The 20,313-nt window shown below is 35.9% G+C and overlaps 1 protein-coding gene across 1 annotated transcript in view; it reads left to right on the top strand.

The window, feature by feature from the left end:
* Window positions 1-20,313, top strand: part of LOC142337755 (uncharacterized) — a 68,002-nt gene that overhangs the window by 30,612 nt on the left and 17,077 nt on the right. The window contains exons 2-4 of the mRNA XM_075387251.1: window positions 11,522-11,786; window positions 16,928-18,338; window positions 18,620-18,719. Of these exons, the coding sequence (XP_075243366.1) occupies window positions 11,522-11,786; window positions 16,928-18,338; window positions 18,620-18,719 (1,776 nt within the window). The remainder of the gene's footprint in view (window positions 1-11,521; window positions 11,787-16,927; window positions 18,339-18,619; window positions 18,720-20,313) is intronic.

The following is a 20,313-nucleotide window of genomic DNA, read 5'->3' as shown; positions in this document are numbered from 1 at the left end:
ACATGTGTTTTTTCCACGTTTTTTTTCTTGCTTGATTTCATCAACAGGCAGCTGTTGCTTTTTATGACTTTGACACTATTTGATATAAAATACTAGTTGTCATTTAGTTTCCACCCATTTTTTGTCGTTTTGTTGTGTTATCACTTAGTGTCATTAATGAGATGCCTCATTGATTGCTAATGCGGCCCAAGTTAACCTCATTGATGATTTGAAACCTGGCTAGTGGTTTTTCGTGACTTTGACACTATTTGTACTCTATTTTAAATGAATTTTTTAATATTTGGTAGTATTTGTTTCACTTATTGTATTGATTTTATCTAATCAGTGAAAGGTCTAATAGGTTGCTAATAGGCATTGTTTTAGTCAGTTACATTGTTTTAGTTCATAGCTTGTTCACTCTCTAAACTTTGAAATTAATTGTTCTCAAGATTTTTTCATCGCATTGTCGAGGTTTGAGTTTGTGCTTTTTGTTGTCTTATCTGTTAGTTTCATTGATGACAAGCCTGATGTTTTTAACGAGTCTTTAATAATCGAATCAATTGTTTTTAATAGCAGCTGAGCGATAGCTGAGACTGTTATTGGTCTTCTCTTGGATTTTTTTTTTAAATTTCGCCGTCAAGATTTTTTACGACGATATGACGTCACAATCATTCCGAATTTGCTTTTTATACATTCGTTTATGCAATTTCCAATCAGTTGCATGCGTGACGTCCTTTTTCACTCTTTGAGGAGCGATTTTTTGGCGGCTATTTTCTGGCAATTTGCCAGCTATGTTTTTTTCAGTTTTTAACCAAATTTGTGAAAACGAAAAATTTATAAACATACATTTAGTGTTTGGCTAGTAAGGTTTAATTAGTGCACAGCCAAATAGAATTAATTTTTTTTGGTTTGACTTGACCAATGTAATTTTTAGCTTTGAGTTGATTGCGGAGATTCGGCTTTTCTAAGACTTTTTCACGCTTGTTTTATTACTTTTTAATGTCAATGTGTTTTTTAAGCTCTCTCTCTCTCTCTCCAGCTGTGTGATAGTTTGGTGTGTGAACAAATTTTTGGCTTTTGAGTGATTTTTTTCCAAGTATGACAAGTCCCTGTGTTTTTCTTCGATTGCTTTTAACGTGTTACACATGTACACTAAGTGGGCTTCTTCGCAATCGCCCATAAACCCGCGCCTAATGCTGTTTTGACTTTGAAACCATTTGCTAAGATTGTAAAATTTTTGATTTCTGGCCGTATTTTTAATTGTTCTTGAACGGAGTTTGAATCTATTACTGTAAACGTTCGTCCTTTTTGGGGAGTTTTTTGTTGTAGCGTTTTTGTGTTTTTGTTCTAAAACAATATTCCCTTGTGACTTTCTTTTTAGTTCGTATTTTTTTTGTGATCGTATTTGCTCTCGATCTGAGAGCTCGTTTGTAGACTCGATTGTGAGCTCCGGGTTTCTAAGTCTTGAGTATAAAAGAATCTAATTAATGGTTTGATTTCACAGTTAGTTTTTTCGCTTGACTTTGATACTGTCTTATATCGAAGTTTTGAGATTTCCTCTTTTTGTCGATGATTTTCACGAATATTGTTTTTGTGGCAATGTGACTTGTTGTTTCAGTGTCTCTTGAGGGCTAATAATATCGTACATGTGTTTTTTCCACGTTTTTTTTCTTGCTTGATTTCATCAACAGGCAGCTGTTGCTTTTTATGACTTTGACACTATTTGATATAAAATACTAGTTGTCATTTAGTTTCCACCCATTTTTTGTCGTTTTGTTGTGTTATCACCTAGTGTCATTAATGAGATGCCTCATTGATTGCTAATGCGGCCCAAGTTAACCTCATTGATGATTTGAAACCTGGCTAGTGGTTTTCATGACTTTGACACTATTTGTACTCTATTTTAAATGAATTTTTTGATATTTGCTAGTCTTTTTTTCACTGTTTTTTATTGATTTTAGCTAATTAGGGACAGGTCTAATAGGTTGCTGATGGGCGTTGTTTTAGTCAGTTTTTTATCGCATTGTTGAGGTTCACGAGTTTGTGCTCTTTATGTTGTCTTATCTGTTATTTTCATTGATGACAAGCCTGATGCTTCTAACGATTCTTTATTAATCGAATCAATCGTTTTTAATAGCCGTGAAGCGATAGCTGAGGCTATTATTGGCCTCCTCATGGTTTTTTTATTTCGTTCATGCAGTTTAAACTCAATTGCATGCGTGACGTCATTTTTGACTTGGTGGAGCGAGTTTTTTTCGGGCTTTTTTCTGGCTGACTGTCAGCTGTATTTTATACGAAAAATTTATAAAAATACATTTAGTGTTTGGCGAGTAAGGTTTAATTGGTGCTAAGCCAAATGCAATTAATTTTATTTTGTTTTACTTAAGTAATGTAATTTCTTGCTTTGAGTTGATTCCGGAGATTCGGTTTTTTTTCTAAGATTTTTTCACACTTGTTTTTGACTTTTAAAGTCAACGTGTTTTTAAACTCTCTCTCTCTCTCTCTCTCTCTCTCTCTCTCTCTCTCTCTCTCTCTTCTCTCTCTCTCCAGCTGTGTGATAGTTTGGTGTGTGAACAAATTTTTGGCTTTTGAGTGATTTTTTTTCCAATTATGACAAATCCCTGTGTTTTTCTTCGATTGCTTTCAACGTGTTACACATGTGCACTAAGTGGGCTTCTTCGCAATCGCCCATAAACCCGCGCCTAATGCTGTTTTGACTTTGAAACCATTTGCTAATATTGTTAGTAAAATTTTTGATTTCTGGCCGTATTTTTAATTGCTCTTGAACGGAGTTTGAATCTATTACTGTAAACGTTCGTCCTTTTTGGGTTATTTTTTGTTGTAGCGTTTTTGTGTTTTTCTAAAACAATATTCCCTTGTGACTTTCTTTTTAGTTCGTATTTTTTTGTGATCGTATTTGCTCTCGATCTGGGAGATCGTTTGTAGACTCGGCTGTGAGCTCCGGGTTTCTTAGTCTTGAGTATAAAAGAATCTAATTAATGGTTTGATTTCACAGTTAATTTTTTCGCTTGACTTTGATACTGTCATATATCGAAGTTTTGATATTTCCTCTTTTTGTCGATCATTTTCACGAATATTGTTTTTGTGGCAATGTGACTTCTGATTTCAGTGTCTCTTGAGGGCTAATAATATCGTACATGTGTTTTTCCACGTTTTTGTTCTTGCTTGAATTCATCAACGGGCAGCTGTAGTTTTTTATGACTGACACTATTTGATATAAAATACTAGTTGTCATTTAGTTTCCACCCATTTTTTGTCGTTTTGTTGTGTTATCACTTAGTGTCATTAATGAGATGCCTCATTGATTGCTAATGCGGGCCAAGTTAACCTCATTGATGATTTGAAACCTGGCTAGTGGTTTTCATGACTTTGACACTATTTGTACTCTATTTTAAATGAATTTTTTTGATATTTGCTAGTATTTTTTTCATTGTTTTTTATTGATTTTAGCTAATTGGGGACGGGTCTAATAGGTTGCTAATAGGCGTTGTTTTAGTCGGTTTTTTATCGCATTGTTGAGGTTCACGAGTTTGTGCTCTTTATGTTGTCTTATCTGTTATTTTCATTGATGACAAGCCTGATGCTTTAACGATTCTTTATTAATCGAATCAATCGTTTTTAATAGCCGTGAAGCGATAGCTGAGGCTTTTTTTGGCCTTATCATGGTATTTTTCATTTCGTTCATGCTGTTTAAACTCAATTGCATGCGTGACGTCATTTTTGACTTTGTGGAACGAGTTTTTTTTTCGGGCTTTTTTCTGGCTGTCTGTCAGCTGTTTTTTTCAATTTTTGATGAAATCTGTTTATACGAACAATTTATAAAAATACATTTAGTGTTTGGCGAGTAAGGTTTAATTGGTGCTAAGCCAGATGTAATTAATTTTATTTAACTTAAGTAATGTGATTTTTAGCTTTGAGTTGATTCCGGAGATTCGGTTTTTTTAAAAGATTTATCACACTTGTTTTTGACTTGTAATGTCAATGTGTTTTTTAAACTCTCTCTCTCTCTCTCTCTCTCTCTCTCTCTCTCTCTCTCTCTCTCTCTCTCTCTCAAGCTGTGTGATAGTTTGGTGTGTGAACAAATTTTTGGTTTTTGAATGATTTTTTCCCAAGTGCGACAAGTCCCTGTGCTTTTTTCCGATTGCTTTTAACGTGTTACACATGTACACTAATTGAGCTTCTTCGCAATTGCCCATAAACCCGTGCCTAATGCTGTTTTGACTTTGAAACCATTTGTTTAAATTGTTAGTAAGTTTTTTGATTTTTCGGTCGTGTTTTTTTAAATTGCTCTTGAACTGAGTTTGAATCTATTACTGTAAACGTTCGTCCTTTTTGGGTAATTTTTTGTTTTCGCGTTTTTGTGTTTTGTTCTAAAAAAATATTCCCTTGTGACTTTGTTTTTAGTTTTTAATTTTTTTCGCAGTTGCTCTCGATCTGAGAGCTCGTTTGTAGACGCGATTGTGAGCGAAAGGAAATCAAAGCCATTCTACCTGAATGCATAAGGTGTCAGACTGCCAACCTGCAGGTCAGTGGCTCTCCGGGTTTGTTCCCTTAATGCAGATTTTTTGCAGCCACAATACATTTCTAAGCTACACTCCTAAATTAAACTGCCCACCCGTCGTGCGAGGGCAATTCATCCTACGTTATTTGGTTTGTTTTCCCTTTTATTATTATTTTTTACTACTTATTGACAGGTCTTTATTAATCGAATCAGTCGTTTTTAATAGCTGTGAAGCGATGGCTGAGGCTTTTGTTGGCCTTCTCATGGTTTTTTTTATTTCGTTCATGCAGTTTAAACTCAATTGCATGCGTGACGTTATTTTTGACTTTGTGGAGCGAGTTTTTTTCTGGCTTTTTTCTGGCTGTCTGTCAGCTGTCTTTCAATTTTTAATGAAATCTGTTTATACGAAAAGTTTATAAAAATACATTTAGTGTTTGACGAGTAAGGTTTAGTTGGTGCTAAGCCAAATGTAATTGATTTTATTTCTTTTAAGTAATGTGATTTTTAGCTTTGAGTTGATTCCGGAGATTCGGTTTTTTTTCTAAGATTTTTCACACTTGTTTTTGACTTGTAATGTCAATGTGTTTTTTAAACTCTCTCTCTCTCTCCCCTCTCTAAAGCTGTGTGATAGTTTGGTGTGTGAACAAATTTTTGGCTTTTGAGTGATTTTCCACATGCGACAATTCCCTGAGTTTTTCTCCGATTGCTTTTAACGTGTTACACATGTACACTAATTGAGCTTCTTCGCAATTGCCCATAAACCCGTGCCTAATGCTGTTTTGACTTTGAAACCATTTGTCAGAATTGTTTAAATTTTTTGATTTCTGGCCCTATTTTTTTTAATTGCTCTCGAACGAAGTTTGAAGCTATTACTATAGACGTTCTTGTCTTTTTGGGTATTTTTTTGTTGTAAGGTTTTTGTGTTTTTGTTCTACAACAATATTCCCTTGTGACGTTCTTTTTGTCGTATTTTTTTGTTGTAGTTGCTCTCGATTTGAGAGCTCGTTTGTAGACGCGATTGTGAGCGAAAGGAAATCAAAGCCATTCTACTTGAATGCATCTGGCTTTTTTCTGGCTGTCTGTCAGCTGTCTTTCAATTTTTAATGAAATCTGTTTATACGAAAAGTTTATAAAAATACATTTAGTGTTTGACGAGTAAGGTTTAGTTGGTGCTAAGCCAAATGTAATTAATTTTATTTCTTTTAAGTAATGTGATTTTTAGCTTTGAGTTGATTCCGGAGATTCGGTTTTTTTTCTAAGATTTTTCACACTTGTTTTTGACTTGTAATGTCAATGTGTTTTTTAAACTCTCTCTCTCTCTCTCTCTCTCTCTCTCTCTCTCTCCCCTCTCTAAAGCTGTGTGATAGTTTGGTGTGTGAACAAGTTTTTGGCTTTTGAGTGATTTTCCACATGCGACAATTCCCTGAGTTTTTCTCCGATTGCTTTTAACGTGTTACACATGTACACTAATTGAGCTTCTTCGCAATTGCCCATAAACCCGTGCCTAATGCTGTTTTGACTTTGAAACCTTTTGTCAGAATTGTTTAAATTTTTTGATTTCTGGCCCTATTTTTTTAATTGCTCTCGAACGAAGTTTGAAGCTATTACTATAAACGTTCTTGTCTTTTTGGGTATTTTTTTGTTGTAAGGTTTTTGTGTTTTTGTTCTACAACAATATTCCCTTGTGACTTTCTTTTTGTCGTATTTTTTTGTTGTAGTTGCTCTCGATTTGAGAGCTCGTTTGTAGACGCGATTGTGAGCGAAAGGAAATCAAAGCCATTCTACTTGAATGCATAAGGTGTCAGACTGCCAACCTGCAGGTCAGTGGCTCTCCGGGTTTGTACCCTTAATAGTTTTTTCGCACCCACAATACATTTCTAAGCTACACTTCTAAGTTAAACTGCCCACCCGTCGTGCGAGGGCAATTTATCCTACGTTATTCGGTTTGTTTTCGCTTTTATTATTACTATTTTTTACTACTTATTGACAGGTCTTTATTAATCGAATCAATCGTTTTTAATAGCCGCGAAGCGATAGCTGAGGCTTTTGTTGGCCTTCTCATGATTTTTTTTTATTATGTTCATGCAGTTTAAACTCAATTGCATGCGTGACGTCATTTTTGACTTTGTGGAGCAAGTTTTTTTTGGGCTTTTTTTGGCTGTCTGTCAGCTGTTTTTAATTCTTAATGAAATCTGTTTATACGAAAAATTTATAAAAATACATTTAGTGTTTGGCGAGTAAGGTTTAATTGGTGCTAAGCCAAATGTAATTAATTTTATTTATTTTAAGTAATGTGATTTTTAGCTTTGAGTTGATTCCGCAGATTCGGTTTTTTTTTCTAAGATGTTTCACACTTGTTTTTGACTTGTAATGTCAATGTGTTTTTTAAACTCTCTCTCTCTCTCTCTCTCTCTCTCTCTCTCTCTCTAAAGCTGTGTGATAGTTTGGTGTGTGGACAAGTTTTTGGCTTTTGAGTGATTTTCCACATGCGGCAAGTCCCTGAGTTTTTCTCCGATTGCTTTTAACGTGTTACATATGTACACTAATTGAGCTTCTTCGTAATTGCCCATAAACCCGTGCCTAATGCTGTTTTGATCCGATCATTTTCACGATTATTGTTTTTATGGCAATGTGACTTCTGATTTCAGTGACTCTTTAGGGCTAATAATATCGTACATATGTTCTTTCCAACCGATTTGTACTTGCTGGAATTCGTCAACAGGCATTTGTTGCTTCTTATGACTTTGACAGTATTCGTTTTGAAATGTTAGTGATTATTTGCTTTTCACCCATTTTTTCCTAATCGTTTGGTTGTGTTATCACTTATTGTCATTAATGAGAGGCCTCATTGATTGTTAATGCGGCTTAAGTTAATCTCATTGATGATTTGATACTTGGCTAGTGATTTTCATGACTTTGACATTATTTGTACTCTATTTTACATGAATTTTTTGATATTTGCTAGTATTTGTTTCACTTATTGTAATGATTTTATCTAATCAGTGAAAGGTCTAAATTTTTATCGCATTGTCGAGGTTTACGAGTTTGTGCTCTTTTTGTTGTCTTATCTGTAAGTTCCATTGATGACAAGCCTGATGTTTCTAACGATTCTTTATTAATCGAATCAATTGTTTTCAATAGCGGCGAAGCGGTAGCTGAGGCTGTTATTGGTCTTCTCTCGGATTTTTTATTTTCGCCGTTTGTACTCTTTTATAAACGAGTTTGTGCTCAATTTGTTGTTTTATCTGTTAGTTTCATTGATGAAGAGCCTGATGTTTCTAACAATTACCTAATTAATCGAATCAATCGTTTTTAATAGCCGCGAAGCGATAGCTGAGGGTGGCCTTTTCTTGGATTTTTTTTAATTCGTCAAGATATTTTTACGACTATTTGCTTTTTGTTCATTCGTTCATGCAATTTCAACTCAATTGCATGCGTGACGTCGTTTTTCAGTCTTAGTGGAGCGAGTTTCTTGGGTCTATTTTCTGTCAAAGCTATGTTTTTTTCAGTTTTTTTGATAAATTTTGTTAATACGAAAAATTTTTAAAAGTACAGTGTGTGGTAAGGTTCATTTGGTGTTAGGCCAAATATGATTATTTTCTTTTTGTTTATTTTGACTAATGTAAGTTTTAGCTTGAGTTTATTCCGGAGATTCGGCTTTTTTGTAAGATTTTTTCACATTTGTTTTTTGACTTTTTAATATCAATGTGTTTTTTAACTCTCGCTCTCTCTCTCTCTCTCTCTCTCTCTCTCTCTCTCTCCCTAAAGCTGTGATTGTTTGTGTCAACATGTTTTTGGCTTTTTGAGCGATTTTTTTCCACGTGCGTTAAATCCCTGAGTTTTTCTCCGATTCCTTTTAACGTGTTACACAGGTACACTAGGTGGGTTTTTTCGCAATCGCTCATAGCCCCGCGCCTAATGCTGTTATGACTTTGAAACCATTTGTTGTCAAATTATTTAGTAATTTTTTTGATTTCTGGCCGTATTTTTTTAAATTGCTCTTGAACGAAGTTTGAAGCTATTACTATAAACGTTCTTGTCTTTTTGGGTTTTTTTGTTGTAAGGTTTTTGTGTTTTTGTTCTAGAACAATATTCCCTTGTGACTTTCTCTTTGTCGTATTTTTTTGTTGTAGTTGCTCTCGATCTGAAAGCTCGTTTGTAGACGCGTTTGTAAGCGAAAGGCAATCAAAGCCATTCTACCTAAATGCATAAGATGTTAGACTGCCAACCTGCAGGTCAGTGGCTCTCCGGGTTTGTACCATTAATACAGTTTTTGCACCCACAATACATTTCTTAGCTACACTCCTAAATTAAACTACCCTGCCGTCGTTCGATTGCAATTCATCCTACGTTATTCGGTTTGTTTTCGCTTTTATTATTTTTACTACTTATTGACAGGTCTCGTTTCTTAGTGATGAGTATATAAAAGAAGCTAATTAATGGTTTGATTCCACAGTTAGTTTTTTTGTTTGATTTCAATACTGTCTTATATCGGACTTTTGAGATTTCCTCTTTTGGTCGATCATTTTCACGATTATTGCTTTTGTGCCGATGTGATTTCTGATTTCAGTGTTTCTTTAAGGCTAATAATATTGTGCAAATGTTCTTTTCCACCTAATTGTGTTTGCTTGAATTCATCAACAGGCAGCTGTTGCTTTTCATGACTTGACGCTATTTGTACTCACTATTTTAATTGATTTCTTGATATTTGCTAGTATTTATTTCACTGTTTTTTTTGATGATTTTATTTTTTTCTATTCAGGGACAGGTCTAATAGGTTGCTAATAGGCGTTGTTTTATTCGGTTACATTGTTTTAGTTCATAGCTCGTTCTCTTTCTAAACTTTGAAACTAATTGTTTTCAAGAATTTTTTATCGGATTGTTGAGTTTTACGAGTTTTTGCTCATTTTGTCTTATGTTAGTTTCATTGATGACAAACTTGATGTTTTTAACGATTCCTTAATTAATCGGATCAATCGTTTTTAATAGCCGCGAAGCGGTAGCTGAGGCTATTATTGGCCTTCTCTTGTATTTTTTTATATCGTCAGGTTTTTTACGACCATATGACGTCAGTCACTTCAAATTTGCTTTTTTGTCCATTCGTTCATGCATTTTCAACTCAATTGCATGCGTAACGTCATTTTTCACTCTCAGTGGAGCGAGTTTTTGTTCATTCGCGTTATTAAGTTTTTGGTCATACGTGACACCTCTCTCAAAATTGACTTCCTCACTCTGAAATTCAGTTTTCTTATTCCAAAGAGATAAGGTCAAGTGAGTGTATATCCCTCTAATGGAAGGTTGTTTTGAGAGCAGCTAATAGAAACATCAAAAAGTTAAATAGATGTTTAATCAAAATTTAACACCTAGCCCTTAATGAAAAGGATAAGTTTCTTTTTGGTCTGTCTTTTACTCTCTTTTTGAGACGGCAGATCTACGAAGATTTTTGGGCTATTTGCTGGCAATCTGGCAGCTATGTTTGTCATTAGCTATTGTTTTTGATGACATATAGGCTTTTATTTAAATATGGTTTTTGACTTTGTCTAGTACTTTTAACCCATTGCTTTATCCCTTATTCACGACAGATTGTATCGGTTGATAATGGTTATGATGTGTAAAGAAATATTTTTTCCGTCCGTAGCTAATGCTTTCTGTGACTTATACATTCTTCATTTCGAAAACTTTAACGAATTTTTGAGTTTTTGCAAGTATTGGGTTTTTTGTTGTCTTACTACTCAATCTTATTAATCACAGGTTTCGCTGGTTGCACAAACATTGAGATAAGTGAATATAAGTAGTTGCATGGGTTCATAGCAATCATTTATGATTTCGGCTGATTCTTTTCAAAAAAATAACAATTGTTTTTGAGTCCTTTGTTTTGTTTAAATTTCTTGTGGTCTTATCGCTTAGTCTCAAAACTAATACTTCTTATTGACTATCTATTGAGGTAAAGTTTTGGTGAGTTTGTTGATTCCAACTGTTAGCTTACGTTTTCGTTAGCGTTTGTCAGATACCGTTTGTTTTCGAAATTCCGATGTGATTGTGAGTGTTGCCTGCATTTGAAATTCTGTTGTTCCTTTTCATGCCCTTAGAAATGCTAAAGGTTATTTGTCGACTTCTCAAATTGTATTGTATGCTTTGGTTAAAAATTTCGGCATATAGTTTGTACGGTTTTTTTACTGCGATGCCACTGACAAAAATGTTCAATTTTTTCCAATTTGTTCACTTTTTCCCTCCTTGACAAATGAGGAACATCCTGACACTTAACCGAGGAACATCAGACGTTACCGGAGTTTTCGAAGAGTTGAATCATCAAATTTTACACATACATCACTCCGTTAAATAAGAAGAAAAACGCTTAAAATTTTTCTTCAAAATCAAGTTTAATGATAATATGATAGAGTACTGAATCCAAGGCGGTCGTCACATTGAAAAAATTTGTAACCCTATTGGATTCATTAGAGTATTCGGGGGTCATAATGTTTGAATTATTTGCGCATTTTTATAAACAATGAAATTAGTTTTTGTTTTTAGAAACAAGTAATTTTTCGTTAATTTACTGAATCTTTTTGCATTTGTTATTGTAATTTCTGCTGTTCAGCACTTGTAATATATTGAGTGTTCTTCAGAAAATGTTGTTATAGCTTTTTCTTCTGAATGACTGAGTAGCTAGCTTTGAGTAAATAACTGCTGCTATTTTTGATGCTTAAAGTGACTTCTAAATAATTCATCGAGCTTTTTGGCGTTCTTCACCTGAGATGGAAAAAACATAATAAGTTACCGTTTTCGGAAACACGTTTGGCGAACACCTTAGCAATTAAATAGTTTATATGAATAAATGCTCTAAGTGATTTTTTTATTGTTTACTTCAATTTTATGAAAATGAGAGTCCTAAAGTTTTCGTCCTCTAACTAATAAGATCGTTAAATATTTTAAATAGCAGCTAAGTTCCCAGTAGTCTTTAAACATTCCATACGATAGCACCCAAAATTTTATGTTGTATGGTACTAAACTTTTTTCCAGGAAAGACTAACTTCCTGAAAGGGAGAGATGGCAATGAGTGGGTTTGGGTGATGGGAGATGCGCCTGGCGATGAGAATTATGATCAAATTTGGGTGAAGTATGCGCTTCAATATGCTGAGATGGAAGTTGCAAGACAGCAAAAACAAAGACAGCAGTTCCTCGCCGCAGTCGGCCCAACTCAACCTGAAGTGGCGATTCCCGATAATGCGGCTCCTGCACAACAGGAAAGTGAACAGAGTACAGAGCCGAGTGTGAACAAGGGCAGGTAAGCAAAGATAGAGTAATTTCAAAGTTAAATTTGATGTCACCTTCTCTCATAGCTAACCTCTTAACTTACATATACAAAAAACATCCGAGAATAATATTTCCAAATGAAACCTAAGTGATGCTGCCTTGAATGCTATCGTGGGATAAACAGCATTGGGTGATCAGTTTTTGTAATTAAAAAGCTTATAAAATCTGTTTAAAAAATATTTTAAAAAATAGCTTTTCTGGCTAACAGGTAGCACAAAACAGCTAAAAAAAAATAAATTTGTATCAAATTGAACAAACTATGTCTGTAAATCTGCTTAGTTGTACTTATGGGCTTATTTTGGAGATTATTTAAAATAGCTAACTTTAGCCGATTTTCCTGTAAAGATGACCAATAATAATTTGGATGTGTGGCAAAAAAGGAGAATTTGACGCACATTTTAATGAAAAAAGCAGTTTTTAAATTGAGCCTTTTTATTTAAGCAAAAGAAAATGACGAAATAATTCAGCAAACGTCTTTTTTAATAACCGCGAAGCGATAGCTGAGGCTATTATTGGCTTTCTCTTGGTTTTTTTTAATAGCCGCGCCAGCAATTCAAGGCGGCTATTATTGCGCTCCTAATTAAAATTCAAAGAATTTGAATTGTATTGGGGCGCTGTCTTTTTTTTAAGATCTGTTCACAAATTTTCATGATTTTTGAAGTCAAATTGGAGTAGTGATTTTGGTCACGCCGAAACAGGAAATGGACCGAAAAAGCGAGTGGTTTTGCGGCGTGAAATTTTTTTCGCTATAATTTTAAAGTAGAGTGAGAATAGGGTGTTTGAACAAAAATTCGCTTTATCGGTAGTGGTTTTTTGTTCACATGCGGCAATTTCACTTTGATTTTTACTTTTTTTCCGATTTTTGGATCAGATTTTTTTTTGAATGGTTTTTTCAATCCATTCATAGTCCGTTCTAGGTCTACTTTTCTGTTTAGTCAATGAAAATTCTTTGAATTGTGCGTCAGGACTTGTCCTGCTATGTTTTTTTGTTTCGTCTAACAGATTTTTGTTTCGTCTTACCCTGAGTGCTTGGAATTGACTTTTTCAATGATTTCAGTGACTTCTACTGCTTTGCAGTTGAAGTTTGTGTTCGTGACGTCATTTCTGCTTTTAGTTCAATTGCGTGACTTATCTCACTCAAAAAAATGACTTCTGAACTGGCTTATTGAACTTTAAATTTTATGAACATTTACTAATTAAAGGTCAATAGTGTGCATCTAAGTAGTGCCAACTTTATATGCCCTAATTCTTGAGTAATAGAGTCTTGAGTTTTAATATCGATTATTAATTTTGAAAAAGCTCCATTAGGGCTTTTTCCTTGTAGAGCAAATGTATCTTAGATTCGGACTGTCATTTTTATAAGACAAATTTGCTCTACAAGGAAAAAGCCCTAATGGAGCTTTTTCAAATTTTATAATTGATATTAAAACTCAGGACTCTATTACTCAAGAATTAGGGCATATAAAGTTGGCACTACTTAAAAGTCTAGTGGTCTATTAATAAGCTGGTGGTCGATCTGTCAATCTTTTTTCTATAGTTGTTTCCATTCATGGTAGGCCACAAGCCCGTACCGCTGCTATTTTCCGGCGATTGCGTGCGTGACGTCCTTTTTCACTCCTACCGGAGCGAGTTTTTTTTTCATTTGCGTGAAAAAAATTTTTGGTCACACGTGACTTACCTCAATCTCAAAAATGACTTCTGTACTCTAAAATTGACTTTTCTGAACTTTTGTTTTAAAGAGATAAGGTCAAGTGAGTGTGTGTCAATCTAATTTGAGAGTATTGAATAGAATCAGTAATAGAATAAGCAAATTTTTAATAAAAATATAACATCTCAGCTTTTAATAAAAAGGATTTTTTGGTCTGGGTGTTTTTGAGACTGCATATCTACGAAGCTGTTGCGGTTATTTTCTGGCAATCTGTCAGCTATGTTATTTTAATGGAGAAACTTAATTTTTGTTAATTAATAGACCCACAGCGATAGTTGGGGCTATTATTGGCTCTATTTTTTTTACAATTCAAAGAATTTGAATTGTATTTGGGCCCTGTTTTTTTAAGATCTGTTCACACATTTTCATGATTTTTGAAGTCAAATTGGAGTAGTGGTTTTGGTCACGACGAAACAGCAAAAGTGGAGCGAAAAAGCGAGTGGTTTTGTGGCGACATTACGTTCTAATTTTATAGTTGAGTGAGAAAACAGTGTTTGAACAAAAATTCGCTTTCTCGCTAGTGGTTTTTTTATTACATGCGGCGTTTTTGCTTTGATTTTTATTGTGTTTTAGTTTTTTGCCGGGATATTTGTCTGAACGGTATTCCTGATCAAGTAATAGTACATTCAATGTCTGGTTTTGTGTTTAGTTAATGAAAGTTCTTTGAATTATAGGTCAGGACATGTCCTTCTATGTTTTTTTTTAGTTCATCGGCAAGATTTTTGTTACGACGATATGATGTCACAACCATTGCTAATCTGCTATTTGTTCAATCGTTCATGCAATTTCAACTGAGCTAGTAGAGCGAGTTTTTTCTTTTGAGTGATTAATTTTTTGGTCACACATGGCTTACCTCACTCGTAAAAATGACTTCCTCGCTCTGAACCTGACTTTTCTTCACTTTAGTTCACAGAGATAAGTTCACTTTAGTTCACAGAGATAAGGTCACTTTAGTTCACAGAGATAAGGTCAAGTGAATGTGTCACTCTAAAGGAATGTTTTTTGAGAGCAGCTAATAGAGGCAGCAATAACTTATACAGATTCTTAATCAAAATATAACATCTCAGCCTTTAATGAAAAGAGTAATTTGCTGTCTCTTTTTTGCAGTTTTCGTTGAGACTGCAGATCTGCAAAGGTATTGCGGCTATTTTCTGGCAATCTGCCTGCTCTGTTTTGGAAATATTGCAACAAAATGTAGCAAAATTTGTGGGAAGAGTACGGAAAAAGTGAAATTTATTTATAATTAGCAGCCGGTTATTACCAAACTACAGAACTCCTAGAAGACGAAATTTTTTTAAGAAAATAGTTGAAATCTTTTGTGTACGTTGCCAAAAATAACATTGTCAACAAAAATTGCCCAAGAAGTAGGAGAAAACTATTGTGACAAGTGCCCATGTTCACAAAATTTTTCAGCTTGAATACTTCTCGAAGAAGACGGAATTCACAAAACCTTTATGTTGAAGAAATTTGCTACGCTCGAATTGATTTCTGGTACCACTCGTCAATTGTTTATACGTCAAATATATCGATCTGTGTGGGTCGGAAAAAGAAGTTTGTCCAGCTGATTTTTTCATAATTTGTTGTCATTTTTCTTGAGAATTTCGAAGTGAGTTAGGGCTAAACTATGCGCTCAACTGCTTTTTTGTTGTCAGTTTTGGGTGATCGATGTATTCATTGTAGAGAGTTGTGAGTGTTGAGTGAGTCAATAATTGCACTCAAACGTCTGTCTTTTTGTCAAGAAAGGTTAAACAGGTAAAACCTGGAAGGAAATAAGTCGCTGAGAAACTTTTGAGGAGGCAATTTCATTTTCTGGAAAGCAGTTCTTGGAAGTCTGTCACCCTCCATGTGAGATCAACATGCATAATCTTTTCGGCTAATTGTTTGTGATTTTGTTAGCTTCAACACTGTTTATAAATTGTTTGATTTTTATTGTGGCTTCACTCTTTGCTTTCGTTTTGTTGTCTAGTGACTTAGTCTCACTAATAACAGATGTCATTGGCTTCCTAAAGAGTTACACCTGAATCAGTTACACGAGTTACTCTTAAGTAGTTTTTAATTGAAATCTTATGCGTCTTATGATTTTTTGAAATTTTGTTGGTTTTGGTACAATAAAGTACAATGGAATTTTGAATTTGGTCCTTTGGTCTTTTTTATGTGACTTTGAGCTTGAACGATGTTTGTCTGGCCCTATTAACTTTATCCTCAAAAAGGGGGATAAACAGTCAGGTAAAGCACAAAGGGCATTAGGTGGCTGAGCAGCTTTCTGAGAGACTTACCCCTTATTAGTATCTGTTACCGAGTAAATAGCAAAATGAGCAACGCTCTGTTTAATGAAATGAACAGTCTACTCAGCGAGAAAGTTTTATTACGTAATCTCTTAACCATGTAAGCCTTATATCCGTTCCTTTATACGTAGAGAGCTCAGAAAAAGCTCGTTTAACATAGTTTTCGTTGAGCCTGTTAATAAACTAAATCGATTGCGCTCCTTTTAGGCCTAATATTTTTATGTTTCGAAAACGTATCGGTGACCGATCTGAGCCGAAAATCGACTCAAACAAAATACCTGCTATCAAATACACATAGATTTGCCGGGCCATTACGATATGCTTTTTTGCCTTGACAGTACGTAGAGCAGTTGTTCGATATCCGATATATTATTCCGATAGTCTGTTCATCAGCTATAGTATCTAAGTATGCGATTCACTGAAGCTGTTTTGAGGAGACAATTTCATTATGTGAAGGGTAGTTGTTAATCTTAACAATTTGACCACCCTCCCTCAGTCGCGCCCGCTCTAACCCCGATCCCTTGCCCAACATGCCGCCTCCCGTCCGTCCGTCCTCCAGCTGGCGATTTAAACCACCCTCGTCGTCTAGCCCTACCAACTTTAAACCCCCCCCCCCAAAAAAAAAAGCTTGACCCCCTCCACTCCACGCACTACCCCCGCCCCCTAGTATCTCTCAATCCCAACTGGCTACGACCGAAACCAAACTTTGTCTTTTGCTGTTTGTCTTTTTCGTAGTCTCACCGGCCCTCTAATGTGGAATTATTTAATGCATTTACTGGCATTATTTAATACAATGAGATTATAACGATTTTTTTAAACGCGGTATTTTTGAGCGGTATGAAAGTTTCCTATCTTGAAAGTTTCCTATCTTTTCCCCATTTGTTAATTAAATCAGTCAGTTAAAAATGTGGATGAGCAGTGTCGAAACATATGCAAACGCACATTACCGAGCCTCCTTCTTAACTATAAAATTATGCTGCCGCCATTGTTAAACATGTTGCTTAAAATTTTTATGAAGATCCTGTTTGTTATAGATTGAAATTGATTGTGAGTCTGCATAAAACGTACCTTTTTCGATGATTAATAAGCACACTAAATTTGAGCGCCTTTTCTGTTTAGCATTGAAAAGGGTCTTGAAGAAACAACAGCTCCTTCGAAGGAAACAGATATGAGAAATTTGGATATAGTGCCTGTTGACGAGCAAGCTTCCATCCCAGTACATTCTGAGGCAGAAAAAGGAGTCGAAGAACCGGTTCCAAGGGTACCCGACGTGATCGACCAAACCAGCGTATCTGCTGCAATGGTTCCAGAGGTCTTGCCTCTAGACTCAACTATTTCAATTTCAACGCTTTCTGAACAAGATGCCAATCATTCATCAGGACAAAGTGTCGACATAACACTTGACTCTGAAAGTCGGTTAACTCCTACTTTGGAAAACGAAGCCAATCAAATTGAAGAAAAGGATGACTTCAATTTTGTTGACGATGACGACGAGGAAGATGAAGATGGGAAGTTTCCTGTTGATCGGGATGATAATCTGGAAATGTTGGAATCGGTCAGTAATCAAAATGTCTCAGATTCCAGTGACGAGAACATGCCTTTCCCAGTTGCTCAACTGGACTCTGAAGTCCAGAGTGACGTCACAGCATCATCTGATGTCATTGAACCCAGCTCTGGTTCTCAAGCAAGTTCTGAAGCTGTCGTTTCCGAAAATTTGGGCTCCGTTCAAGAGCGAATGCGCATGTTTGGCCCTTCCGCTAAGTTCCAGCCCAAAAGTCGTAATGTACAACAAGCTCCAGCTATTCCTCTATACAGGCCTATGTTGCCACTAACTGGAAACCGTGATTCTGCATCGGATGAGTTCAACTTCCCAATGGTCACTGATACGCGCGCAACTACTATTGAAACGCCGAGGTACAATGTAACGAGCCCGAATCAAGTAAACAACCCTCAAATGAACTTTGAGGCTAATTTCGGAAGGTTTAACGCCTACAACAAACCGGCACCGGTTCAACCTCCCATGTATAGACCAACATACAATGGAAACAACCCTACGAGACCTTACTATGCACCACCTCGCGATAATTTAGCAAACAACGAACGTCAGCAGAGGGCTTCTGGAGGATATCGTCAATCGCCTGACCTGGTTGTCAGCTCAAACATGTCCAACAACCTGACGCCTCTTCCGAGGAACTACTTGTCGCCTTCCAACAGCTCGCAAAATGGCTCGAGCGGCGGCAACTCCACCTTTGACTTCAACCAGACGGGATCTTCAAACCCAGGAAGCAATTTCTCATCCTTGAACCGGACCGCTAACAGTTCAACTGGGCAAATTAAAACAAACCCGTACGCTCGACCGCCCCATAACTCGGTTCCCGTGGTGCCGCATCCAAATGGAAAGCCGATTGTGCCTCCGAGGAACATGAAATCGTATCCACACCTGAACCCACCAAACTATTCGCCCAACAGTCCTGGAAGCGAAACACCTCCTCTGACCTCCATCAACCTGGATGCTAGTGTATCCCAACTGGTAAGGTTTTAGCACTTTTGAATCTGTTTTTCTGTGTTCAGTTCATTATGTGGAAATATCGGTAAAAATGAGTGGAAATTACAATCTTCTGAAATTGTTTTACACCTAGTTTGTTGAATCACAAAAGGTACCATTTATGCATGACAAATTTCAATTGAAAAATTCCTCATTTCGTGGAATTTTCTGGCATTATCATTTGTCGTTTGAGATAATACAGATCTGTATAGCGAACAAGAAATTAACGGACGAGATCATTGTCTGAGGTGAATTTCTTTGTTTAGATTGCGAAGCAGAACGTGATGGTGCAACGGTTTCTGCGTCAGTCGATTATCAGAGACGAAGAACAAGCCAACAAACTTCAGGCAGATTGGGAAGAAAGCGGTGAGTGAAACACTTTTTTTGGAGGTACTTAATGTTTATATGGTAGTCGAGTTCTCCAATTTTGCGGATTAAAATATTTATGAGTGAACGGTGTGAAGCTGGTAGTGGGATAAACAGGTAGTGATAAACAGGTAGTGATATGGGATAAGCAGGTAGTGCTCGTAGGGCATTAAGTGACCGAGCAGCTCTCTTAAAGCCTTACTAGTCTCTAAGTATGCGATTCACCGAAACTGGTTTGATGAGACAATTTCATGGAGTGAGGAGGCGGTTCTTAGTCTTAAAAGTTTGACCACCCCCGCAGTCTAGCTTAGCGATAACTTAGTGCATAATTTTGGCTCGGGTATCAATGACATATTGAGATGTTTTTTTTCTACTTAACTCAACTAAGTGCTCTTTAGCCGCGTCAATGATTTACTCGGCTATCATTGCAAGGGTTTTTAAATCTTATATTTTGTTACGAAGAATTTTTTCGCGTTTGATAAATAATGCTTAAATGTTTAGAAATAGAGTAGTCTTTATACTCCAATAAAAAGCAGATGCGCTAACACATCTGAGGAACGCACTGAAGCGGAAAGGGCCCGACTAAACTCACACACATGCAAACTATCTTGACCCTCTCCCAAATTTTCTTGCCCCTCCCCCCGCTTCCAAACCTGAGGTTATCATAGCTGCGAAGCTCTAAACTGAGTGGAGCTGTATTGTGATGCTCTTGGTTTTTTCAATCCAAGGTATTTTGGATTGTATTGGTGTTCTGTCTTTTTTGAGGATCTATTCACACTTCTTTCGGCGTTTTCACTTCAGTGAGAAGTCAATTTAGAGTGGTGAGTTTAGTCGGGCCCTTTCCGCTTCAGTGCGTTCTGTGCTTTCCAACTTCAGTGCGTTCCTCAGATGTGTTAGCGAAGCTGCTTTTTATTGGAGTATAAAGACTACTCGTACTCTACTTCTAAACATTTCAAGCATTATTTATAAAACGCGAAAAAATTTTGTTTCACGAAATATACATTTTCTAGACAAGTATTAAAAACCTTTGCAGTGATAGCCGTGTAAATCATTGACGTGGCTAAAAAACCCTTTGAGTTAAATTGAAAACTACAGCTCAAAGTGTCACACCTTGACCCCCGGTTCCAAACCTGAAGTTATTATAGCTGAAAAGCTATAAGCTGAGTGGAGCTATATTGCGGTGCCCTTGGTTTTTTATTATTCAAAGTATTTTTTGTATTGGTGTGCTGTCCTTTTTTAAAGATCTGTCCATGCTTTTTTTGGCTTTTTCACGTCAGTGAGAATTCAAGTTAGAGTAGTGATTGTAGTCACGCTGAAGTAGTAAAGTTAGCGAAAAATTGAGTAGGTTTAAGTTTTGATTTTTCTCTCAACTATCTTTCAAGTGAAGTGAGAAATTGGTGTTTAAACAAACTTTCGATTTTTGAGAGGGAATTTTTTTCACGTGCGTCAATTTCACTCCTTTTTTCAGCCTTTCTTTTCCTTGAGCGGTTTTAATATGATACATGCATGTTCTAATTGCGCCTATTTGTATTTGCTTGAATTAATCAAAAGGCAGCTAAAACTTGTTCTGATTTTGGCTTTGCCCACTTTTAAA

This window comes from Convolutriloba macropyga, chromosome 4, assembly GCF_964194025.1.
Source record: "Convolutriloba macropyga chromosome 4, txConMacr16.3, whole genome shotgun sequence".
In the NCBI taxonomy this organism is placed as follows: Eukaryota; Metazoa; Xenacoelomorpha; order Acoela; family Convolutidae; genus Convolutriloba; species Convolutriloba macropyga.
The sequence above is the reverse complement of the archived record's forward strand: the minus strand, read 5'-3'. Positions and strand labels throughout refer to the sequence as shown.